General features: G+C 40.6%; 2 protein-coding genes across 3 annotated transcripts; one reads left to right on the forward strand and one right to left on the reverse strand.

The window, feature by feature from the left end:
* Positions 1–522: 522 nt before the first annotated feature.
* Positions 523–6,731, reverse strand: LOC137379575 (dnaJ homolog subfamily B member 9-like). Of its 2 annotated transcripts, none has more exons than XM_068050598.1 (3): positions 6,624–6,731; positions 3,324–3,552; positions 523–2,429 (listed from the first exon to the last, which is right to left on the reverse strand). In XM_068050598.1, exons 2-3 carry the CDS (start codon positions 3,538–3,540, stop codon positions 1,990–1,992), a joined length of 657 nt encoding a protein of 218 aa, XP_067906699.1. In that variant the 5' UTR covers positions 3,541–3,552; positions 6,624–6,731; the 3' UTR covers positions 523–1,989. The 2 variants fall into 2 exon arrangements, with proteins under 2 accessions (XP_067906699.1, XP_067906701.1); XM_068050600.1 differs by lacking the exon at positions 6,624–6,731 and adding an exon at positions 6,526–6,605.
* A 53-nt stretch (positions 6,732–6,784) lies between these two features.
* On the forward strand, positions 6,785–14,559 carry LOC137379574 (THAP domain-containing protein 5-like). Its single transcript, XM_068050597.1, has 3 exons — positions 6,785–6,914; positions 12,762–12,954; positions 13,051–14,559. The coding sequence occupies exons 1-3, from the start codon at positions 6,832–6,834 to the stop codon at positions 13,600–13,602; spliced, it is 828 nt and encodes a 275-aa protein (XP_067906698.1). The 5' UTR covers positions 6,785–6,831; the 3' UTR covers positions 13,603–14,559.
* The last annotated feature ends 12,930 nt before the right edge of the window (positions 14,560–27,489 follow it).

Raw genomic sequence — 27,489 nt, forward strand, 5'->3', positions numbered from 1 at the left:
GACAGAGCAGGTTTAGCAAGGTGGTTAAAAAAGCATATGTGATCTGGGCTTTATAGAGGCATACAATACACAAAAGCAAGGAAGTTATTTTGAACCTGTACAAAACACTGATTTTTGCTTCAATTGGACTATTGTGTCCAATTCTGGAAGGATGTGAAGGCTTGAAAGGGTGCAAAAAAGATTTACGAGAATGGTTCCAGGGAACGAGGCACCTCAGTTACATGGATTGCTTGGAAAAGCTGAGGTTGTTCTCCTTAAGAGAAGGTTGAGGGGAGATTTGATAGGTGATGTTCAAAATCATGAGGGGTCTGGACAGAGAGGGAGAAAAACTGTTCCCATTGGCAGAATGGCCAAGAACCAGAGAACACAGACCATAAGAAAAAAACTAATGTGAACTGTCAGAAGTAGTTTTTTTTTTTAAAAAGTCAAAACATGTTCTAAAGAACCAATTAAGGGAAAAGTGTTAAATAAATACAGTTGCTACTAAAATTAACAAAATGCATTTTGGAAAAGTGCAAGACATTTTGGACACAGATTTCACAAATTTTAATAAACTAATGGAGTCTACATAACATCTGCAATGCAGAGAAAAGTCTGTACAATAATATTGCACACTTGACAGTACGCAGTTCTTTACCTGCGATTTTCAAGACAATGAAATGAGGTAAACAGATTATATAAATTCTGTGCGCAAATCAAAAGACAATGGTGAGACATATGGCAAGAAAAACAAGTGATCAGAACAGCACTAAAAAAAAGTATCACAGCATATGAAAGATACAAACGTTTGCGGAACATCCCTAATACAGGTTAGGAAGAAAATAGTAAATCATTGTCATCTAGGAATCACTACAGTTTGTTAGCTTTTTGATGTTAACTACTGAATACCACAAAACCTTCAAGGAATGGAGGTATGGTACTTTCCACCCCCCCCCCCCCCCCCATCCCCATCTCCATCTACCACACTCTTGTAAAGTTTTTTTTTTAGTAATTACACAAAGCATTTTGTAACTATCTTTGTACTATTATTCAACCCAATATGGTTTAGGCATAGCTCAAAATGAAATTCAAAGTACTGCATAAAAAAGTAACCTTATTTAGCACTGAAAAGAATTATGTGGCCTACACTTGATAAACTTTGCAGGAATTAAGTTTTTGTCTATTTATTTTCAAACTATATCACATTATGTACATTGAAGTTAACGGATTTTAACTAAATGCTGTGATTCTCCACACCAACACAAAATGTACAAGTTTACGATTCAGATTCAAACTTGAGGCCAATCCTTATAAATGTGTGTGCTGTTTCACTACATTTCTTTTTAAAAACCAAAGCCCAAAATGTCAGAGCAACACAACAAAGCCAACATTAGATGCAAGTCTATAGACATTTAAACAGAAAAATAAAAGCAATAAATAAGGCATGGGTTTAGCACTGATACTGTAGAAACTGAATTACTTATAGCGGATTCTAGAATATCACATAGATCCTACTAAGAAAATAATAGATAAGCTAGTAACAAAATTAATTATAGGAGCACAGCACTCTGCCTTCATTAACCATGACAAGATACAAAGATCTGTCCTCAAATGAAATTAAAAGCATTCCATACATTGGGATTAAATAAATGCAGTCAGGCTACAGAATAACCTGCTTCGCCATTATTTCATTTAAATCTGTTGCTTTACCTCCCATGCTAGCTCATACATCAATTATTGTTACTATTGCTTTATATTTAAACAATATATGCTTGGAATTGGTAAGCCAGAAAATGGTTATTGTAACAGCTAAGTACAGTTTTTAAGCTGGAATTAGCCCATTGCCCTCAATCAATTTCTAGAAGGTTCACAAAGACGAACAGGAAAGCATTATTTTTGTGCAAGTCAGCTCAGCTACTGCTTTTCTTGACACTTCTGCCTGGGAAACAAGCCATGACATAAAAGATGTCAAGTAAACCATGTTGTTACAATTATGTATACTTAGCAAGTTTATGGCACTGAACAGTCTGTATATGTTGTGACCATGTTTCCTCTGCGCTGTGTGACGGTTTTGCAGTGCTGCTTCCCAGAGCTTTGAAACTTCTCAGTTCTCACTGTGTGTTTGTGTGTGCTGCCAAAACTGCTAAATGAGAACATCTTTTCCATGTCTTCAAAAACATCATCGAACATCCCACCTCCAAAAGGAAATTGTCTATCCCCAAAGGAAAATCTCTGTGCATTTTGTGCCTCCTGGTGTGCCCGGAAGTGACTATCGAAATGTTTCTTCTGATGTGCTCTGTGGCCAAAATCAAAGTCAAAATCTTTAAGGAAGTCATCAAAGTTGAAATTGAAAGAATGAGTGTGATGGCCACCACTGCCTGCATTGAAAAACTGATGGCCTACGTGATCGTATTCTTTCCGTTTCTTCTCATCCGAAAGAACTTCATAAGCTGCAAAAACAAAAACCTAATGTGTTATAAAGTAGAAAAATGACAACTTGCATTTATATAGCTCTGATAACATAGAAAAAAAAGGACAATAAGCTGATGAAAACAATATTAGGAAGGGTGACCAAAATATTACTCAAAGATGTGGGTTTAAAGGTGGGTCTTAAAAAGGAAGAGAGGGAAGTAGAGAAGTCCAGCAAAGGGAATTTCATAGCACGAGATTAAGCTGAAGGCAAACAACGGTGAGGTGAAGGAACTACACAAGAGCCGAGAGGAAGAGAGCTTTTTGTATGTGTGGGGGTGGGGGATAGCTGGCAGAGGTTAGAGAGAATGAGAAAAAGGCTACCAAAAAAATCTAAACACAGACACAAGGATGATAACTTTAAATTGAAGATAGTGGCAGTCCAGGAGCAAACATAGGCCAGCAAATACAGAAGTGAAAAGCAAGCAAGCCCTAGTGAGGGCCAGATACAGGCCGCAGATGGGCTGTAGTTTACAAAGAGTGGAAGATGGGAAACAGGTCAGGACAGCATTGAAGTATTCGAGCCTGGTGATGACAAAAGGCATGGGAGAAGGTTTCAGCAGCAAACAGGCTGAGACGGGGTGGCGATGAGCCATGTTACAGATGTAGAAGTAAGCTGTTTTTCCTGACAGTCAGAAGCTCAGCTCAGGATTAAGTAAGATGCTGAAATTGTGAACAGTCCGGTGTAGCTCGAGATAGTGGCCGGAGAAGGGGACAGATTTGTTGGCAAATGTACAGAGTTTGTGGTAGGGAGCTAAAGATAATGGCTGTAGTCTTTCCAACACTAGAAACTAAAAAAAACTATACACAGACCAATTAAAAGATGAAAGTACATGAAAAGAACCACATACAGAAGAGCTGTTTAACACACCTACCTTCAGCAATTTCCCTGAACTTTGCCTCTGCATCTGGACTTTTATTTTTGTCTGGATGGTATTTCATTGCAAGCTTGTGAAATGCCTTCTTGATTTGACGGTCAGATGAATTTTTTGGCAACCCCAAAATTTCATAATAATCCTTCTTTGCCAATATAAATTCAGATATCATTAGAAAACAGACAGCAAAAGCAAAAACAGACTGTGCTGCTGCCATTGTCAAGATTGCCTAGAAACAAAAATGAGATGTATATCAACAGTAGGCTTTAAATAAATGTATGTATTTCAACATTTCAAGTGCACACAACAGTAAATACAGCACAGATCCTCTTCATTAAGGTCTGTAAATTCCTCAATCTCATTTTCATTGCCTTCTGTGCTAATCTGGCTATCATGAATGTATGCTCAAATTTCCTGGGGAGCTCATTTCATTTGGAATGTAAAAACCAGCATGAAACAAGCACAAATGCTAATACCCCTATTGGTGCTGCTGAGAGTGGGCTGAGATCAACAATCATAGCACCTCATCTCTGTTGCTCCTCTTTCAGTTTGAGGCAAAGGGAGATGTCCATTAGGATGGCCATTTCAGCTGTTCAGTTCTCCTGCATATGTAGGAGAAGGCAGGTAGGAGGGTGGGTGGGTGGAGAACGTGGGGTGTACAATCTGACCAGACTTTGGTTAAGTATAGTGAAGGTCTCAGTGTGAAAAATAAAAATGCTCTCAGGCTCCAAAAACCTCAATAATGGCTTCAAGCCTACATTTTAAGGCATATATTTATGCCAGCCCATTACTGGTGTAAATGCAGTACACATTCACACGGGAAGGATGGAGCTGTTTAAATGAGCACCAGAGGGTTTTGACAGAATGACTCTCAGAAACGATCAAATGATTAAGAAAATTCACACATATCAAATGTTTTAGCTTAAACCTGTTACTTGCAGGTTTTCTTCCAAAAGATGTCACTTATACCAACAATTTTGAGGAAATTCTAGGATGATGTCATAAATATGAACAGATAACTAGTAATAGATATTATGCATACTTTTACATGAGGTCAGAAGTCTTAATGATCTTGAACAGTGTGATCAACTATCCTGAATATTGTATCTTTTTAAAAGTATTCCACACAGAGCTCCAAAGTTTTAATAGGTGGAAAAAATATTCAATAGGGCTATGTGTATTATCTGGGAAAGAAAATTTGTGCTTTGTCACTTGTCTCATGTTTTGATGTCTCTTCCCTGTCTATTAGGATTTTTGATACTGTGATACACTCTAATACAGTGGTATTTTCTATTGGAGTTGGTACTCCCAAATGTTCTTAAAAGTCAAAGTTAAAAGTTCTGTGATGTGGTAGTTATATTCAATAATAATGGTATCACTCTCTTTCTCTCGGTCTCTGAGGGAGAAAATCTCACCACAGATTTTCTGCTTTTCATACTCCCAAGGCTGAATTTTACATGGGGCAGATGGGAGCTGGCCACCGACGTAAAAGTCAGTGGCAAACTCGCTTCCGCCTGGACCGGGGATCTGTCCCGCATTTTACAGGTCCCCAGGCTTTAATTGTTCTGAGGCGGGACATCCACCTGCTTGAGGGAGGACGTCCCGCCTCATTGAGCTGCCAGCCAATCATCGGGCTGGCAGCTCTTAGTCCCAGCAGCACTACTGGTAGTGGTGGTCACCGCTGGGACTGCAACCCATCCAAGGACATGGAGCCAGGGCGACAGGTAAGTTTGGTTCGCCTCGCCAGGGTGATTGGTCACGCCCCGGTGAGGCAAGGGTGGTCGTGTGGGGAAGAAAGGGGGCGTCTCAGATCCTGGGGGCAGTTGGGGAAGCGAGGACAGCCCTCAATAGGCACCCTGCGTCCATTTGTCAGGGCCCACCCCCAGGGCACTGAGATGCTGCCAGCTTTCACTGGGCAGCCTTTCACATCTCCCGGACCCGCACTTGCAACAGGTAAAATCCCAGTGCAGGCGGGTGAAGGCCCTTAAGTGGCCACTTGAGGGCAAACAGCCTGTTTCTCTCCCCACCCAGCCCACGTAAAGTGGGGCAGAGGCAGAAGCAGATCAGGAAGGCCTCCCAGTGCCTCCCACTCAATTTTACACCACCAACCCCCCCACCATCCAGCTCGCTGGGGTGGCGTAAAATTCCAGCCCAAATCTGGGTTGTGGGAAATGCTGACAAGGCTATATTTATTGCCCATCCCTAGATGTCCGGAGAAGGTTGTGGTGGGCCCTTTCCTTGCACCACAGAAGTCATAATGCTGACAGTGCTTCTACAGCAGTGTTCAGTAAAGAGTTAATCACATTAGTCCCAGACTCCTCTGCAATCACACATCTAGCTCAAGGATGGCCCTAGGCAAACCCATAATATACTCTCACCTAAAGCATTTTATTTGTACACAGACAGACATTCTCAAAATGCAAGTGATATTCAGTCCCCTTGTCTTGGGCAGTCTGCCTGAATTGCAGGCAGACACAAAAGTATTTGGTTAAAAAAAAACACATTAGAGTGAAATTGTTAACCTCTTGACAATTATACAGGGGCACAATTTCAAGTTAATATTTTCTGCTGAGTGCTGTATTTTTCTTTTAGTGTAAGAGATAACTGCCTGAAATAAGCTCTATTCTGCAATAACAAAGACATACTGAGTGCAATATGACACCCATAAACTAAAGATCATATTTCAATCTCAGAACCAAAGGCCAATCGGTGCTCCGCACATTTTGTTTTGGACTTCGATAAAGGTGGGGCCTTATTTTTGACAAAATCCACATCATGCTAATGTAAAAGGAATTTCAACAATTCGCATCACTTTTGAGAGACTAGGTGATTTTGATCGAAGTAGGCGATAGAAAATGATTTTAGAATTGACGATTTTCTTTAAAGATTTCGTGCCGTAATCATATAAAAATCAATTGCAGAGAGAAAAGATGCACTTTCAGCCGCACAGCCTAGTGATGCCATGGAGCTCGCTTTATGACTCCGCTGATGCAGAGGGTTTGAACTCTCACTCGGTCCAGTACCCGCTTTCTCACGGCAGCCTTACACCAAGGGAAAATAAACACCCCTGCTTCTTACAAACAACATCAAAGCACCGCAAAACAAACACATTGAGAGACGCAGAACATGTTTTGAGAACGGAAATACAAAGAAATCAAAACCGCTACAACCAATTTAACAACTGGCTGGAGCAGCAGATTACCGCAGCATAGAATGAGAGGGGAAACCGAAACAAGGCCCAGTTCCAATCCCCAGCCTGGCGTTCACCTGCTTGCCCACCAGTTCCACAGTAACACTCACCGTCCACTCAGGTCAAGCCGCACCAATCAACCACCACCCTCAACGCGCTACACCCGCGTTCTAGAACCCTGCCACCACGAATCACTCGCTCATTGGCTGCCTCCAGGCACACGTCACCGCTCCAGCCAGGCACTCTGTGATTTCATGTCCGCATTTAAGGCGCCTGCGCGGCCCTCTCTCTGCTATTGCCTTGGTCCTCTTTAAGGAGATGCCCAGATACTGTGCGGCGGCCAGCTGCTCCAATCGAAGTGGCCAGTTGTCATCTGATCATCGGAAGTTGGGCTTCTACCCGTAAGTAGAAAAGGCTGAAATATCACCGCCAGCCCGAAGCACCATGATCATATTTATTACTGAGGAACCAAGGTCAAGGGCCAGTGTACATAAATGCAGAAACACCACCAAGGTTCAGAAGAGGGCAATCAGGAAGCAGTAGTTTAGAGAACACCAACTTTGTTTTTTTAAATTAAAGTATAAACCATGCAGGAGGAAGGAAGGGCATCTCCAATATAGTTTACCACTTCTCGTGTTGATGCACATTTAATACATATCAGCGGATTAGTGGGAATTACATGGTAAACCCGAATCCCAAATGAGTGACACTTAGTCAACAGGTCTGTAGTTCAACCCAAAATATTACAATACACTGGTGGATACCATGTGGCATTGCGGACAAGTGAGCCGGAGGGTACATCGGCTATGCTATGTAGTGTACAATAAATTATTAGGACCACTGATTAATGATAAACGAATGTCATTGTTTTTATTGCAGAGTATTGGTGGGATTTGGGGGTTGCAGTTCCACACATGTGTGTTTACATAAGGAGGAAGGGGCATTCAGGGCAAGAGCAGGAAAAGCTGGTATGGGAGCACCATGTGAAGGAATAGGTGCTGGGGATAGGGACAGTAAAAGTGGTAGGAGAAAAGAACAAGTGCATGGGACATGGGAAGTAAGAAGGTGCAGGTAAGAGCGAGAGAACAGACAAAGGAGCAAGGAAGAGCATAATTAATGTGGGGGGTCAAATTCGAGCTCCAAGATCCCACTAACACTCCTAATATATAACAACTTGTATTTATATAGCATTTTTAACATAGCAGAACGTCTCAAGACACTTTACAGGACCGTTAACAAAATTTGACACCATGCCACATGTTAGGACAAATGACCAAAAGCTTGATCAAAGAGGTAAATTTCAAGGAGTGTCTTAAAGGACGAAAGAGAGATGGAGAGGTTTAGGGAGGGAATTTCTAGAGTTTAGGGCCTTGGCAGAGGGATGCTCAAGAGGCCAGACTTGGAGGAAGGCAGACATATTGGAGGGTTGGAAGAGGTTGGAGATAGGGAGGGGTGAGGCTATGGAAGGTTTTGAAAAGAGGATTAAAATTTTAAAATCAAGGCGCTACTTAACCAGTGTAGGTCAGTAAGCACAGAGTTAATGGGTGAACGGGAGTTAGTGTGAGTCAGGACACAGGCAGCAGAGTTTTGGATGACCTCAGGTTTATGGAGGGTAGGACGTGGGAGGCCAGCCAGGAGTGGGTTGGAATAGTCAAACCTAGAGGCAACAAAGACTTGGATAAAGATTTCAGCAGAAGTAATAGACTGAGGCACAAGCAGAGTCTGACAATATATGCACTTATGCATGGTAGGAATAGCAAAAGGTGATGCGGGCAGTGGGGGGCAGCAGGAGGCCCAGCTGGGTGAGTAACTGAGGCTGGAGGCCCAATGGGATGAAGAAATGTCATTTGTTGATATGAATCAGGTGGCCCAGGGGCCTAAAGACAGACTCCAAAAAGGGCAGCTCAAAAATTCATTGGGGGCTGAGGCAGTGATGAAGGAAGAAGAGGATATCAGTGAGGGAGCAAGTAGGTCATAACCAGAATGGGGCCCTAAATGTCAAGGGTGATGGCATAGTTGGGTAGTGGTGCGTGGGTAGGGTAGTGAGGAGAAATAGCATGTCAAATAGACCTTGGAGTTGGTACATCATAGAAATGTAGAGAGATTTTTAAAAACTAAGTTCTGGTCTTGTCTGTGCTGGCTGCAGAAATAGCAGAGCCAGAGTACAGCCCAGCAGTGCAAGATCAGTTTCTGTAGGCCATACTATCGACACCAAATAATGAAAACCCTATACCTGATTCACAGCCAACACCACTTACACCTCATCCACATCATGATCAACTACAGACTCAATGTGTGAAAAATTGGGCTCATTAATGCCTGTTTTTTAGCTGTGGCAAGTCCCCTTAAACCTCCAAAATTGCCTCCACAGCATGTGCGTGCACTTGTGGGGCGCACCATGCCAAATGCTGTATTGGTGCAAGAGTTAGCACGTTGTGCAGTGAACAGCTGACAGAAGTATGCAGAGCAGGCAGATCATGACGTCAGTCAGCGTGCAACATTTTGGAGCTTGCACAACTGAACGTGTATTCAGCAGCAGGAAGTATGTCCTTGCTGAAATCTGCCACCTGTTGCAGCCACAACTGCAACCTCAGAGCAGGGCAAGGACACCATTTCCAGTGGCTGTGAAGGTGACCTTGGCAATTACTTTTATGAATCTGGCTTCTTCCAGGCTGATGCTGGAGATATTTGTGGCATCTCGCCATCCGCTTTTGCGTAAAGGACGTTACTGAGGCTCTCTATTCAATGACAGCTAAATAAATATATTTCATTCTCTCTTGCTAGAAACAGGCAGGTGGTGGGGAGCACGCACATCGTTTTGTGGACACCACATGTCAACTCTGCATTGTACTGGAACCGAAATGGATTCCACTCCCTCAATGTCCAGCTGGCATGTGACCATTGGCAGTGAATCATGCAGGTCAATGCCTGGTATCCTGGTAGCAGCTATGATGTCTTTATTCTGCAGAATTCTCTATCACAGAAGGCAGTGGAGGCCGTCATTAAATATATTCAAGAAAGAGATAGATATATTTCTTAAGTACTAAATTAGACGATCAGCCATGTTCTTTTTTGAATGGCGGAGCAGGGCCGAATGGCCTACTCCTCCTATTTTCTATGTTTCTATAAGATAGGCAGATTATCTAAGTTGGTAGCTGTGAGTGTGAAGTTGAGTGACAGTGCTCTGCTTTCATCATTCTTGTCTTGGTGTTCCTCCACCATATGGCCAGGTTCTTGGATATCTGAAAGGAAAAAGACACAAAGGTAATGTTATGGAGCAGGGAGGGTAGGAGGGGAGTAAGAGATGCATGCTTACACTACCTGAAGCTTGTAAATCAGAAGAGAGTGTGGGATGAGAGGGAAATGAGATGTGAGGAGGAGGATTAGGTATAAGGATGCCATCCTCTTCGATGGTTTTAGCTATGCCAATGGCCACAGTCTCAGCATTGGTCACCTTAACAATGACCATCATCTCCTCCGTGGGAATTAGGAAAAACAGGCCCGCCTGTCACCTTCCGATTAGCTCCTGCTGGCTCTGGTCGTGCGTCATCTTCTACCGCATGAGAGAGGCAAGCGTGTCAGTGAGCGTTGTGCAGTCTGTTTGGCTGATGTGGTTGTCGCAATTGACAAGCTGGCAGTTTGTGTAACCTATGAGATGTGGGTATGAGGCATATATCAGTGCTAAGTATTTGAGGATGAGGTGAAGCATATGAATGTTGGGTATGAAACCTGATTGATAGAGATTGTTGGTAGGTGAGTGATGGGAGACTCATGATTTGAGCAGTGGCTGAGGCTACAGTTGGTAAGATATGACATTTGAAGATACATTCACTGACCTTACCACTCGTGAGATCATTGAGTATCTTGCGCCACTGCATCCAGGTCATTGGGGATTGACTCCTGGCATTGACCTTCATCCCTTTCTGTTCCCACTGCCTTCTAAGTATGTGTCTGGAGGGCCTCCTTCCTTCCTGCGGATACAAGAATTCTCTCCTTTCCAACCCTTCCATCAAGACCTCCAGTGCAGCAGCTGAAAACCTTGGAGCCCAATCTCTTCCCTGTTGCGCCATTGCTCACTTGTTCCCAGTCAGATTCTCTTCAACCAGAACTCCTATCACCTGTTCCAGCTACAATGTGTTTCCCCTTTAAGACGTGCAGGCTAGCTTTATTTGGTGCTAGCTACTCATGATGCTGGCTCCCTGCTGATGCGTCCAGCCAATGAACACTGCGTTAGTGCTGGCTGGACGCAGAGATCATTCAAATGAAGAGGAAGCAGGAATTGACTTGCTGCCTACATTGCAATCAATGAGCATGGGTTAATAGCACATTGCGATAACTCTGCTCTTTTTTGGGAGCTTTCCAGTTTAGCCCCCATTTCTCTCATGCCTGCTCACTAATGTCCTGATCACCACCCTCCATAAACTTCAAATTGTCCAAAGTCTACCAACTGTAACCTGCCTTGCACTTAACCTTGCTTGTCAGTCACCCATATCCTCACCAATTTAGGTTGGCTTCAAGGGTATAATTACAATGTGGCAAGTTTGCACAGGCATTTTCCGAAAATGGAAAAAATTGACAAAAGTCTGCCTAAACCTAACAGGCAATAAGGTTTAATAAAAACAGAAAGTGCTGGAAATACTCAGCAGGTCAGACAGCATCTGTGGAGAGAGAAACAGAGTCTGTGATCTTTCATCATGTTTTGTTGAAAGGTCACAGACCTGAACTGTTAACTCTGTTTCTCTCTCCACAGATGCTGCCAGACTTACTGAGTATTTTCAGCACTTTCTGTTTTTATTTCAGATCTCCAGCATCCGCAGTATTTTGCTTTTATTTTAGGAAATGAGGTTTTATTGACAGGATTTAAGCTCTTCTTTTATTACAGATAAAATTTTGTATGATTTCAAACATGTCAGCTTTCTGATCTGTCACATGCACCAGTAACTCCATATGATAACAAATGTGTCAAAGTGAGCTGAATATGATCCCTCTGAGGACATTCTAATAAAGACTTGCCATTGATAAATGTAATCCTTCAGTTTATAGTAGAGTGAGTTCAAAGGTTTCTCAGATAACAAAATATAAAAATATACAGCTCAGTGAACATTTTCACAGAATAAATTATCCCCCATCTCCAAAACCTTAAATTTACATAAAAGGCACTTTTAGCACAGACAGATTTAATGGAAGGTGGGTGGGAAAAACTTACAATTGGAAATTTAAAAAAATAAGTTGTGATCTTAATTTGCCATGGTTCATTGTAATAAAAATCACTATATTTCGTAATAAAATCTAATGTTTCACTTGTACCAGTTGCCATTTCTTCCCCTTCCCAATTTGCATAAGGTGGTCGTTCAAGCTGGGATAGTGTTACACAAATGTTAGCAGCTTTCTTATATCTCAGTAGCTTACCCAAGTATTCTTTCGGTGAAGCCAGAAAGAGAAACAAGTGATCTTGTTTTGACCTAACATTCACACGCACACCCATCCATAGACTATCATAACTTTGGAGAGTGAGACTGGACAGTAAATTGTTTGGCGAATATAAGATTAATATTAGATTTTATTGCAAAGATCAACTAGGTGCAGCATTGAAGTGGGACAAGCAGAGACTGATGTGCTGCTTAAGTTGTTCCAAATCATATTCAAGCACCAGGACAATCCGAAAGTCAGCCAAAGACAGGAGTGGCAGAAATTTCAGGAGACATCCTTTTGAAAAGTAAAATTACACAAAGTACATGACAAACATAAAAGATTTTATTAAGAAATGTATATGCTTATGATCAAGTTTTAAAAAAGTATTTGTTTAAGTGTGCTCTATTGTGTATGATATCATCGCACTGATTTACTAAACGTCCACAAAAACACATTTCCATTATCTATGCCCATTTGATTCGCCAGAGTAAAGCACAACCAACAATAATACTAGCATATTTAACTAGTCTTAAATTCATATACATCAAAGTTGAATTCATATTTCAGTTATACTGATTTATAAAGTCAATCTTTTACAAATACAAATGTGTTCATTAACTATTTACCAACCCCCAATGCTGGACCAAACATGTAGAAGACAGATAAATGAGCAGGTTTAGGATTATCTATTTAAATATGGATTAATATTAAAGACTAAGTAACCCATGAGACTGTTATGCGTCAGCATAAGTAGCAGTTCAGGAAGAAGCTTCATAATACACTATGTATAAACCATTAATGTATTAATGTAGCAAACATATTTTCTTTTTATAAAGGTTTCCACTGCAAAACAAGGAAAGACTTCACAAATGGATCAAAAATATGGAACGGGACAACTGGTTCCCCACTAAGCATCAATGCATATGTAGTGACCATTTTACTGCAGATTCATTTGAATGGCGCTGGGGTATACGTTATTTGAAGCCACATGCTATACCAACTGTTTTCTCATTTCCAACTCATCAACAGGTAACATTAAAACTTATTTTAAAGTAGGTTTGAGCATATTATAATGCAATAAATATCTATTTTATCAAATCAAAAGCCCCTAATTTTATCTTTCAGAAGAAGAAACTATGTTCTCGATATATTCGTAGAAAAAATATTTTGCCTGAAGGAACATCAGAAACAAACCTGGAAATTTTTGGTCCTGCTACAACAGATGAAATAACGAGTGAAAGATTAGAACCATTAGTTCCTAATGCACAGCATGATGAGCAATCCCAAAGGAATTCAGAAGTTAACATTGCACCATCTCAGTCCATTGGAAATCCAGAACCAATTTTTCATGACACACCAACTGAACCCTTCACAATGATAAAAGAGCTCAAAATGAACCAATTGTTGAATGATCAACAGTCCATAGTCACGGAGGTTTTACAAGTTGAACATTCGTATTGTAGACAGGATACTGACAAGGCCCTGCTCTGGGAAAAGATTGCCAGATTACAGAAGAAGATACAAAAACTGCAAAAACAAGAACAGGGGACTGCAGCAAAGCTTAAGAGAATGGAAAACTTGATTGAGCAGCTGAAACAAGAGAACCTTACTTCTGAAGTAAAAATGAAGGTTATGGAAAACTGTTTCACAGCATTCGAATTAACTGTGTTACAATAAATGTATTAATTGATTCTATTAAAGAAAAGGTATTATCACAGGAATTGCGTACTTTTGGACAGCAAATAACTTACTTAGAAAATGTACTTTTCAAAGACTTTAAAATGTTCCTGAAACTTGTTATGTGGGTTAGATTGCAGTGTATTATTCAATGAGGAGTTTGATTTCCAGATATATTCAGAGGTATTAACGGTAACTAATGATTTTGGAAATGTAATGCTGACAAAGGTAATCTTTATGCACACCTTCTTAGTTATCATACTGTCAAACTAATAAGCAGATGTTAAGAACAGCTCTGATCATGTTATCAATTTAAAAAAGGTGGGGACGATTATGAAATTGATTCTTAATGTTAAACCTCTTGGAGTAGTCTTTCAAACATAGATCATATTACAATCTTATACGACACAATTAAACTTTTGAGAAAAGGTAATCTTTCTTAATTTAGAAAGGGTACTAGTGAGATGGTGGAATAGCACATCCAGGGCACTCAATACTGGACAAATCCTAGTTGTCTGTGCTTTTCACTCTGGCACGGGTGTATACCTGAAGTATTAACTTATACGAAAAACAAACATGTTTATAGTGACTAGCTCTGTTTGTCACGGAGGAGGGCCTGTTTGTGCTTTAATCTGAGTTTGTTCATACAGTCACTTCAAGTCAGTACTTTTCTTGAGTTACTAACAAATTTAATCTCCTGGCAACTAAAGGAAGAAATGCTTTGAGTCAGTTATGTTATCAGAAATGTGGAAACATTAGTCTTGTACCAGCCAGGATTAGCATCAGCTGCAGTAGAAAAGCAACTGGTGCATTCGGGCAAAAAAAGTTTGCATTTAAAATTCAAAACTGCAGTGGTCTGCTGAAACACAATTCACAGTTTAATACTGCAAAGTAGCTCATGAGAGAGCTGGCTCTTTTCAATCATTAAAATCAACATTGAGAGCTTCTCGAACTGCATTTGAGTGCATGTGTGAATCTTTGCCAAACCTAACTTAATGTGAGCGGCAGTCAAAATTTGGGTTTCACTACTGCAAAATAGACTGAAAATGCATTATTTCAGTGTAGTGTAATGGTGGCATTGATACATGATCATTTAAACACTCTTCCATATCTTTTTGTCTTGTGTTTCTTTTCAGTCTTTTTCTGTCTTCTTTTCACATCTTACCTAACTCTGGGAGTTACAAGTGATTTTTTTGTCGCTAACTCTGACTAGAGAAGAAAAAAAATGGAGATTGAAGCTATTTGTTAAAACTTTTCTTCAACTAAATATCAGAAAAACTATTGTTTTTCAACACTGCCAGACTTCACTCCCTTGTCCTGGTCAATATTTATCCCTCAACCAACATCAGCACAGCAGACATCTGGTCACTTCTCTAAGCTGTTTGTGGGACCTTGCTGTGTGCAATTTGGCTTCCTCATTTCCTGAATTACAACAGTAAATTCACTTCAAAACTACTTCACTAGCTGTAAAGGGTTTTGGCAGGACCTGAGTTTGTAAAAGGCACTGTATGAATGCAAGTCTTTCTTATTCCTTGTAACTGACTGTGTTTCGCTCTCTCCATCCATTTATCCCTCATGCTGGGTCAGTTTTTCAGGCCCAAGCAGACTATGTAAACCCTTGGCATTCTTTTCAATCTAAAGCTAAGCTTTAAACCCAATATCCTGTTCATTTACTAAGACGGCTAATTTCCATCTCACAATAATGTTTGCAGCGTCTTGTACATCAACCCCACTGCTGCTGAAACCCCTATCACCTCTTCGTTAGACCCAGTTTCTCCAGCATCATCTTTACCAGCCTATCTGTCACCCTCACAAACTTCAAATTCTGCTGATGAAAGGTTATCGACCTGAAACGCTAATTCAGTTTCTCTCTCCACAAATGCTACCTGGCTTGTTGAATATTTCCAGCATTTTCAGCTTTTACTTCAAACCCTGCTCCTCGCACAATGTCCTGCAGAAGTCCCACCCATCACTCATATCCTCACTGATCTATATCGAATATATAGTTCTTGTCTTCATCATTCTCCATGGCTTTACCCCAACCTATTTCTGCAACTTCCATCAGCTTAATGTTCCCTTCTGTAGTCTTTAACCCTCCTACACTGGTCTTTCATTCAGCCCATCCTTGCTTTTACCCCACCAGTAGCGGCAGACCTTCAGTGACCTCAGCCCTCTCTCCTCTCTTTGAAATCCCTCTAAACCTCTCTGCCTCTTCATTTCTCCCTCCTTTTAAAAACCTCAAAGCCCATATTTCTGGCCAAAATTCTGTAACTTTGCCTAACTAATGCACCATGGCCAACTGTCCATTTCTCCATATGTCTATCTTTCCTCAACAGTAAAACAGCTTGGGATGTTTTCTGTGTAAAAGATGTTGTATAAATGTAAGTTCTCATAGGTAGCTTATAGCTTTAATAGAGCATTTTCACTGCTGCTGTAGAGACTGGCGTAATCCTGCCTTCATAGAATTGTATGTTTTCGATCTTCAGCCAGACAAAGGTCACAGTCCACATAGACATAAGGTCGCAATACTGAGGCTGAGAGGTCATGAGACTCTTGTCGAGTGCTGAAACATCATTAGGCTTGATCACATTGCATTGAATTGTTGATCTTAGTTGCTGAGTAATTATTGAACTGTGCTGCTGTAGGAGGGCAGCTCGACAATAAACTGGAGAAAACTTGTACAATGTTTGCAAGAATAATGGATTCCTGTGTAGGTTTGTTTCAGGAGTTAGAGTGCTGAAGTCATCACAGCTGATGAATCTAACAAATATTGTATGTGTCTATTACATTGTGAAAGCAACTGGAAAATTACCATTATTTTCAATGGTCCAAAAGATTAAAGTTCTCAAAATGGTTAAATTAGTTGGTTGAATGTGTATTTAATTTTTTTTTAAAAAGATCTGTTTTCTGATCCATTATTACATATACTCTCTATAATGTGTACTAGATCCTGAATTTCATTATCATTCTCTATCATTCATAATTGTAATTTTTTAAATTATAATTCTCTCAATCATATGATAATTGCTATTCCTTAGCTTACTGGCAGCACTCTTACCGCTGAATCAGAAAGTTGTGGGTTCAAGCCCCATTCCAGAGACTTCTTCACTTAATCTAGGCTAACACTTCAGTGCAGTACTAAGGAAGTACTGCCCTGTCAGAGGTGCATTATTTTGTATGAGACGTTAAACCAAGGTTCTGTCTATTCTTTCAGATTCGCATAAAAGATTCTGTGATACACTTGAAGAGCAGGTAATATCTCCCGGTGTTCTGGTTTGAAGTTAATCTTCAACCAATGCTACCTGAACTGATTATTTGGTCATAATAAAATCAAAATACTGCGGATGCTGGAAATCTGAAATAAAAACAGAAAGTGCAGGAAATACTCAGCAGGTCTGGCAGCATCTGTGGAGACAGAAGCAGAGTTAATATTTCAGGTCAGTGGCAAAGGTTAGAAATGTAATCGGTTTTAAGCAAATAAAGCAGGGGTTGGAGAAAAGAGAACAAAGGGGAAGGTGTGTGATGAGACAGAGGGACAGAGAGATTAACTGACAAGGAGGTCATGGGGCAACGGCAAAGAAAGTGTGCTAATGGTGTGGTGAAAGACAAAGCATTAGTGCAGTGGGAGTGTTGATAGAATAATGAGCAGCCCTAGCCAGAAGCACAAGCATGAAAAAACCAGTAGACAGGCCCATGGTAAAAAGCAAAAAAAGGCTGGAACAAAATAAAATAAAAATTAAAAAAGGGCCAGTCACGCTCTGAAATTATTGAAATCAATATTCAGTCTGGTAGGCCGTAGGGTGCCTAATCGGACAAAGAGGTACAGTTTCCCGAGCTTGCGTTGACGTTCACTGGAACACTGCAGCAAGTTCAGGACAGAGATGTGGGCACGAGAATAGGGAGGTGTGTTGAAATGGCAAGTGACCGAAAGCTCGGGATCATGCTTTCGGACTCAGCGGAGGTGTTCCACAAAGTGGTCACCCAGTCTGCATTTGGTCTCCCCAATGTAGAGGAGACCGCATTGTGAGCAGTGAATACAGTATACTAAATTGAAAGAAGTGCAAGTAAATCGCTGCTTCACCTGAAAGGAGTGATTGGGGCCTTGGATAGTGAGGAGAGAGGAGGTAAAAAGGGCAGGCATTACACCTCCTGCGATTGCATGGGAAGGGGACAAGGTGCTGGGGTAATGGAAGAGTGGACCAGGGTGACGCGAGGGAACAATCCCTTCGGAATGCTGACAGGGGAGGGGAAAATCTGTTTGGTAGTGGCATCACGCTGGAGGTGGTAGAAATGGAGGATGATCCTTTGAATATGGAGGCTGATGGGGTGGAAAGTGAGGTCAAGGGTAATCCTGTCACAATTCTGGGAGGGAGGGAAAGGGGTGAGGGCAGAAGTGCAGGAAATAGGTCGGACACGGTTGAGGGCCCGGTCAACCACAGTAGGGGGAAATCCTCGGTTGAGGAAAAAGGAAGATATATCAGAAGTGCTGTCATGGAAGGTTGCATCATCAAAGCAGATGAGTCGGAGACGGAGAAATTGGGAAAATGGAATGGAGTGCTTACAGGAAGCAGGGTGTGAGGAAGTGTATTCGAGGTAGCTGTGGGAGTCGGTGGGCTTATAATGAATATTAGTAGACAGTCTATCCCGAGAGATGGAGATAGAGAAGTTGAGGAAGGGAAGGGAAGTGTCGGAGATGGACCATGTAAAGGTGAGAGAAGGGTGGAAATTGGAAGCAAAGTTGAAGAAGTTTTCAAATTCAGGGTGGGAGCAGGAAACGGCACTGATACAGTCATCAATGTACCTGATAAAGAGTTGGGGGAGGGTGCCTGAGTAGGACTGGAACAAGGAATGTTCAACATACCCCACAATAAGTGGGTCATTTATCTCATTGGTTGCAAGACCTTGCTGTACACAAACTGTCTGCTACATTTCCATATGTGACAATAATGACTATACTTCAAAAATATTTCATTGGCTGTGAAACGCTTTGGGGCATGCTCAGATTATGAAAAGTGCTATCTGAATGCAAGTTCTTTCGTCTACAATAAAAACATTAGAATGATTTGTTCTGCTGAAATAATTTCAGTTGGACTTTTATTAAGACCAAGGTATGTATGTATGCAGAAAAGTAATTAAAGGGCTAACTTAATCTTACTGTTAAGGTGATAAAACCACAATTTTGTTATCATTTATGATGCCATTATAAGCCCCTGGTTATTACATTATATTATGTTTAATCAGGCAATCTTTTTGTTGATTTTGTTATAGCTTTAGAGAATATGACCATGCAGGTTTGCTGCCCTGTTTAATGTGGAATGAAACTATACCAAATCTTGACAGTGCGAATGACAATGATGTAAAGGTGGAAATGGCTACTTCTGTAACTTAATTTCTGTAAGAAATAAAAACAAGAAATGCTGGAACCACTCAGCAGGTCTGGCAGCATCTGTGAAAAGAGAAGCAGAGTTAACGTTTCGGGTCAGTGACCCTTCTTCTTTCTGTAAGGTCTTCTAAGGAGTGTAAAATAAGATTGAGGGACACGAAAGGCTTTTCAAATATGAAAAGCACATGGCATAAGACGGAGTTGATCTGAATATCTTAAATATAATAGAGATCATATGATTAGATCATATTGGCCAACTAGCCATCATTATTAATAGCAGAATTATGCTAAAGGTAGGCAAGGGGAGGGGTGAAGAGGGGTGTAGGTATGGAGCTTGATGTGGGTGCAAATTATCGTCCACGGATTACAGCTAATGAATCAGTCCAGAGTATATGTAAGTAATCAAATCATATAAACCTATATTTATCTGTATAACCATAATTCTAATTCTTCCAACTGCTTATATAAAAAATTAATCAGCACAGTATTCAATATTTTCAGTGAGAATCCATTCTCTACGTCTACAATTCTGCAGGATAAAACATTTTAATTTCTAGTATCTTTCTGGCTTGGCAATTTCTTTACTTAATACACATCTTAATGCTTGCCATTTGGATTCTCTGCATTCAGTTTGTTCCAAATTTGTAGTAGACCAGAGCGGGAAAAAGCTGAGGGAGGGAAGCAGATTTCACATTTTTACATTTGAGCCACTCCCTGAGCAGCCTTTGCCTAAAACGTCATAATTTCTCAGAAAAATCTGTACATCAGTATTGCCAAAGTGGTGATTATTTCAGTGGACCATTAGAAACCTCTAGAGACAAAATAAAAACAACTTGTCAGTTTAATATACTCAACTAGCTCTTTGAGAATGGCTCTCTGTTCTCTTTCCTCAACTCCCCAAGGAGTATTTGCCATTATGTACAATTGAAAACACCCACCATTAAAAATACACAGAAGCAACCCAGAATTCCTACTTATATCTTAAGACTCATACTTAAGGATTAACATTTAGTAGAGTTTCACATTGTTGAAATATGTAATAAACCTACAGGCTGTCACTCATATTTTTTTTCAGCGATAGGCTTTCCTTGACTGCTGATGTAACATTTTGTCAAGTGCTTTATTTCTGAAAAACATTAAAGTTTTATCTGATAATTTTGATGATGTGCGAGGTCAAAATTTTAATGATTTGTCTCCTGATTGGATGAAAAACCATTTAAATAAAAGAGCACATATGGGTATATCGGTATCATAGATCTAAAACTATAATAAAGAACAAAAAGTTCAAAACGTATTTGTAGTTATTGTAATTTGCCAAAGATGTGTCTATTCAAATATAAACATGTTTTAAAAAATTAACTTTTGTCAAAAACATTTGGTCCAAAATGGACAATGTATTTTCTCTAATGTGTAAAGTGTGAATAAACTTGCAGAAAAAGTTTCAGAACTGGATCTAACTGTATAGCTTTTTCCTGTGTTAGATGATCAACTAACTTTACTGCAACAGTGTCAACTTGCTTTACAAAAGGATAATTATAACAAACTTACATCAAAAATATACTTTCAATTGTCTATCAATTTTTTTGTAAAATTAAAGTCTGTCAATTTTAACAGAAAATTAATGAAAATCTGTTTTCAACTGCACCACCACTGTAAAGGTGATTCTGAAACTTGATATTTATATGTGAAAGGGCTACCATCTGGGATGGTTGTGATAAGCAAATTGAATATGTTCTAACCATTACTCTGATTAATAATTTATAATATCAGAATACACTGGAAACTCAGTATTATGCAGGTCCATCATGGATCCCAAAACTTTCATGTAAGTTTATCATTTCAGAACATATTTCAGAGCATAGTTGAAGTATAAATGCTTCACAAATAATTTAGAATGAGCCAATGAGATGGCAATCTCGTGACTTACTAAAGTGCCAGTTTTCTCTATAAGTACTGGTCAAATTTGCACTGATACCCATACAATGATCCACGTGAAATCACGTGTATTGAATCACAGAAAGGAAAATCTTACACCATTGCCGAGAAGCTAAAAATCATCGAATAGACCATGGAAGGCACTACACAAGCATCTGCTTTGCAATGAATGGGGATTGCTGAATCAACGCTTCGTGGGTGGCTTAAAGATGGGGAGAAGTTAAGAAGGGTGTCAATGGAGATAGTTGAAGATGGCCAAGCAAGAAGGAAAGCCTGAAATGTCGACAACACACTCTCGACAAGGCTGTATACGTGTAATTCACCCAGCACAGAGCCGAGGGCATACCTATATCAGACTAAGTTTTGCCACCAAATAAATGGAAATACCAATGCCCCAGTAGAGTTTGAAGCCAGCACAGGATGGTTAGCAAGATTCAAGAATCGGCATCTCATTTCACAAGTTACTTTAAGAGGAGAACAACAGTCTGCAGGAGGAGCCAGCCGCAATCTAATTTCCCATTGAATTAAAGAAGATTTTACACGACGGAGGATACACCAAAGAACATGTCTATGATAGTGACGAGATGGCCCTGTGCTACAAATTGTTACCAGGGAGGACATTAGTGAAAAGAAGAAACTTCAACAAAACGCCTGGATTTAAACAGATAAAGACAAGGTTGACAGTGCTCCTTTGCTGCAACAAAATTGGTCTACATGAGCTGACTATGCTCATCATTGGAAAATCCACCAAACCTCCATCGTCTAAACCTAAAATCACTACCATGCCAATACTCAAGTAACACCAAATTTTCAAAGACTGGTTCTCCTATGAATTTGTATTGTCATGCTCATGGGAAGTACAGCGATGGAAATACAAAAATAAACTGAAGAGTTATATAAGAACAATTTAAAAAACTGGTACACTTGCCTTCAATAAGATGGAGGACAAAGTCCCATGACATCCACCTCCTCCTGCACTAAAGTACACATTCATGTCTGCTAGAACTAAAACTTGTTAACCCCTTCTGCATTGAAATTGCAAACAGCTCATCACACATGGATGTGAGCTATCCACAAAAACGAGCTAAAACAAAGGCACTCGCAGACGCCCTGTCTCCAGCTATAATCACTACAATAAAGTGTGAAAATACCTCATCTCAAAATACACTGCCATCAGAAGCTATAACCTAAAGCCTGGCTCGGGTATAAAATTAAAACCCAACTCGGGCCCGACCCGACCAAAGCCAACCCGAACCCGACCCAAGCCCGAGCCCTTTAATTTTTTTTTGTACCCGACCCGACACGCAACTCCTTCATCCGTTCCGGCAGCAGGCTATTCCTGCAGCTGGAGTTGTGGGGAATCGTGGGTAATCCTGATCCCGTGACTTCCCGGAAGCAGCACTGTCCAGTGCGACCCGACCCGACCCGACCCGAACCCGAATGCTACACTTGGATTTTCGACCCGACCCAAACCTGAACCCGACACATGTTGTCGGGTCGAGTCGGGTAGCCAGACTTTACTATAACCCTCCCGGAACTGAAATCTAAAGTTACATGGTCAAGACTGACACTTAATGAGTTTTACCTTAAAAGGTAAGCTGTGTTTGCTGACAATGCAACCACTAGGTGGCGCAGTACTGGCACATGTGCAAATGCAGCCTCATCGTCTGAAAGGTCACTGCCTGTGACGTCTCAGGCAGCTGCCAGTAATAAAAATGGTGTTGCTCAATTTGTCACAAAAAATGAATTAAGCCCAAACCCTCTAAATGGCTGTGATCGCCGCCTCCACCCCATCTCCAACAGTATCCCGCTCCATCCTGCCATCTCTTCACTGCTCCCATCTGCTTGTCACTCATTCCCCTGCCTCCCCTCAGCCACTCGCTCTCTGCCTCGCTGTGTTCCCCCTCTCGGAGAACAATAAAGAACATCAGAACATCAAGACATCAGCCAGAAATCTGCAGCCACAGAGAGAACATTAAAAGCCATCTTTAATTCTAGCACAAGGCTGAGAGAGAGAGATAAAATTCAGCTAAGACAGTTGAACCCTGCTGAGATGAGTTTGTAACAACTGCGGTAGAGAAATGAGAGAGTGACTTTTAAACCACCGCTCTGTCTGTGAAAATTGAACTAAAATACCAGCCCCGTCTTCAAGCTGGTGCTGACTGCCAGAAAACTTCAGTATCCCAGTAAGTGCAAGACAACCAGCAAACAGGCCTGCAACTTTAAAAACTTACCAAGAGGATGCCACAGGTTTTTCCTGAAAACAGCAGACTGTTACACGTTGAACTCTTAACGCCTCTTACCCTTCACCTTCTAGCTATCTGTATTTAAGTGCGCATGTGAGAGTGAATATGTGCGTGAGCGGTCTTGCGATCATGTCAGGTGATTATTGTTCAATAAATATTTAATCTTCTGTTTCAAACCTACAAGAAAACCTGTCACTGTCTGTTTATTTGGCAAATAAAGCACAGTAAAACACTACTTTAGCAAAAGTGCTATTTGCTGTCAGTTGGGAGGTGACAGGTGGAAACCAGCCACCCCATTTGCCATCTGCCCATAACATTACCAAACGTCAGAAAACATCTCAGACAGAACAAACTACCAAAGAAGGCCATTTTTCTGCTTGACAATTTCCCTGCACACTCACCCCGAGAGAACCTGGTAACCCGAGATGGGAGCATTGAATGCATTCATCTACCGAAAAATGTCAAAATTAATCCCTTGACCAAGGCATCATATCAACCTTCAAACATATCTACAGAAGAGAACTGATCAAGAGAATGGTGGACTGTAAGGACGATGTGACAACTTGCCTGAAGAAACTCAGTGAAGGAGAGAATCTACCTACCTGGCCCTGCTTGGCAAGAAGTGATAGTCAACTTCATCAAAAACTCCTGGAGACACGCCCTGGTGCTGTATGTGAGACAGAAACCAACAGCAACAACATGGAGGACTTCAAAGGCTTCACTAAAGAAGAAATACTTGACAGCAATAAGAGAATTGCAGACTACAATGAATTCAATGCCCATGATCTAAACAATGGCAGGTCCACATTTGGAGCTGAATTAGATACTGACGACATCACTGCTTGGCTGAATATTGACATCCAAGAAGCTACCAATGAGACAATTACATATGATCAAATATTGGCCAGTGTAACAGATCTAAACCCTCAAGACATCCAGCAAGCTGAAGAAGATGATGATGTTGCCAAGACTGAGCCACTGCCATCATCCACTACCTAGAAGAATCGCTGAGATGGTTTGAAGCCAACAAAAAATCAACTGCTGCAAGTGTGACACAACTTCAGCACATCCTACATCTAACAAAGGCAGAGGTGAGGAGTAAATGTAAACAGTTAAAAATTACTGACTTCTTCAACATATGTCCATCCGTTCAATCTGACTACATGTATCTTCACATTTCTGTTACCAGAAGAAATAAAACTTAATTTATTTGAATTGATTGTCTTCATTTTGTTTGTTTTATTATTCTGGCTCCTGGCTTGGCACTTTGGAAAGGACCTTGTTATGACACAGTCTCACCTGTAACACGGTCTCGTGGTCTAGACCCTGTGGACTGCCTTATAGTGGGGTCCCAGTGTAAATGGAAATAAACATAAATTACTCTATTCATAATGGCAACTCATAATTGAAATGCTTTACAGTCGACAGTACAAATAGGAAATAGCGCATTTCAGTTTGAGGACACTGAGCCCTTTTACCATGTATCACTTTCAAGACTCAAAATCTTGATGTCTGGCAGCCTTTTTGACAACATTCATGGTATTGAACAGAAGCACCAAGGAAAGGCAGTTGTCCATTCCCTTGCCACACGAGGTAAACACTTTACCACCATAGCAGGACCTTCTCTTGACCTTAAGTGAATAGTGAAATATTTTCAATACTGGCAGTTTTGTACGAAAACCATGCTAACAGCTTTACACCTGAACAACAAAACCACCAAGTAACCCTTTAATGTCACCTTTTGCAGCCAACATGTCTGACATGAGCTCTATCTGTAAGCAGACTTACAAAGTTCATTAGAAAAACTTGCAATAAGTTAAAAACAAAAAACATTTAAAAACTCCCAGGCACAATATGCACTGCTGATGTGCAGACACTATAAAGAGCAACTCTTGCATTGGTATACTCTACTGCTGAATACTGTACAGCAGTCTGAATATAAGAAACAGGAATGGGAGTGGACCATTTGGCCCCTTGAGCCTGCTCCGCCATTCAATACAACCATGGCTGATCTTCTGCCTCAACTCCACTTTCCTGCCCACTCCCTATATCCCTTGGTTCCCTGAGAGACCAAAAATATATTGATCTCAGTCTTGAATATAGTCAACAATGGAGCATCCACAATCCTCTGGTGTAGACAATTCTAATGATTCACAATCCTCTCAGTGAAGAAATTTCTCCTCATCTCAGTCCTAAACGATCGACCCCTTATCCTGTAGCTGTGCCCTGTTTTCTAGATTCCCCAGTCAGGGAAAACAACCTCTACTCTGTCAAGCCCTTTCAGAATTTTGTATGTTTCAATCAACTCTCGTTCTTCTAAACTCCAGAGAACAGAGCCCAATTTACTCAGCCTCTCATCACAGGACAACCTTCTCATCCCAGGAACCAATCTAGTGAACCTTCACCATACTGTTTTCGAGGCAAGTATATCCTCCCATAGATATGGAGATCAAAACTGCTCACAGTACTCCATGTGCGGTGTCATCAAAGCCCTATACAATTGTAACAAGACTTCCTTATTCCTGTACCCCCAATCCCCTTGTCATTTGCCTTCCTAATTGCTTGCTGTACCTGCATGCTAACATTTTGTTCCTTGTACAACCAAGTCTCTCGGAATATCAACATTTATAATTTTCACGCCTTTTAAAAATTATCCTGTTTTTCTATTCTTACTATCAGTAACATACTCTTGGTCTCCGTCTAAATCATTAAATAGCTATACTGTAAATAGCTGAGGCCCCCGCAGTGATCCTTGTGGCACTCCACTAGTTAAAGCCCGATAACTTGAAAATGCCCCATTTATCCCTACTCTCTGCTTCCTGTCTGTTAACCAATCTTCCATCCATGCTAATATACTACCTCCCCCACAACTCAATGAGCCCATATCTTGCGTATTAACCCTCTGTGTGGTACCTTATCGAATGCCTTTTGGAAATCCAAGTATGCTACATTTACTGGTTCCCTTTATGTACCCTACTAGTTACATGCTCAAAAAACTCTAATAAATTTGTCAAACACAATTTCCCTTTCGTAGAACTATGTTGACTTTGTTTGTTCATACTATGATTTTCTAAGTGCATTGTTAAGACTTCCTTCATAATAGATACTAGCATTTTCCCTCAGATTGATGTCAGGCTAACTGATCTATAGACCTCTGCTTTCGCTCTCCCTCCTTTCTTGAATAGCAGTGTTACATTTGCTAACTTCCAATCCACTGGGACCATTCTAGAATCTAGGGAATTTTGGCAAATCATAACCAATGCACCCACTATCTCTGCAGCTACTTCTTTTCGAATCCAAATATGTGTTCCATCAGGTCCTTGGGATTTGTTGGCTTGTGGTCCATTAAATTTCTCCAATACTTTTTCTTTGCTGATATTAATTACCTACGATCCTCACTCTTATTAACCCGTTGGTTTACCTCTATTTCTGGTATGTAATTTGTGTCTTCTACAGTGAAGACAGACACAAAATATTTGTTCACTGTCTCTGCCATTTCCTCATTCCCCATGATAATTTCTCCTGTCTCTGCCATTAAGGGACCAATGTTTACTTTAGCTACACTCTTCCTTTTTATATACTTGGAAAAGCTCTTACAACCTTTTTTCATATTCCTGGCTAGCTTATTCTCATATTCTAATTTTTTTCCTTTTTATCAACTTTTTGGCCACCCTTTCCTGATTTCTAAAACACTCCCAATCATCAGGCTTACCACTACTCTTTGCAATATTATAAGCCTCTTCTTTAAATCTAGAAACTATCCTTAACTTCCCTAGTAAGCTATGGATGTGTTTTTGTTTTTTAATGGAATGTATTTTTGTTAAACATTTTGAATTGTTTCTTTAAATGTTTCCCACTGTTTATTTACTACCATACCTTTTAGTCTATTTACCCAACCTTAGCCAGCTCTCCCCTCATACCTATGTAATTAGCTTTGTTTAAGTTTAAGATTCTTGTTTGGGACTGGAGTATGTCGCTGTCAAACTTAATATGGAATTCAATTGTATTATAATCACTTTTTTCCCAGAGGCTCTTTTACTATGAGATTACTAATCAAACTTGGCTCATTGCACAATACTAGATCTAAAATAGCTTTGTCCCTAGTGGGTTCCACAACGTACTGTTTCAGGAAACCGTTGCAAAAGTATTCTACAAACTCATCTTCCAGACTACCTTTGCTGATTTTATTTGCCCAGTCTATATGAAGACTAAATTCCTCACAATTATTACATTGCCTTTTTTACAAGATCCAATTATTTCTTGCTTGATGCTCTGTCCAACTACTGTTAGGGGACCTATAAACTAATTCCACCAGCATTTTCA

This window comes from Heterodontus francisci, chromosome 18 (genome assembly GCF_036365525.1).
Source record: "Heterodontus francisci isolate sHetFra1 chromosome 18, sHetFra1.hap1, whole genome shotgun sequence".
NCBI lineage: Eukaryota > Metazoa > Chordata > Chondrichthyes > Heterodontiformes > Heterodontidae > Heterodontus > Heterodontus francisci.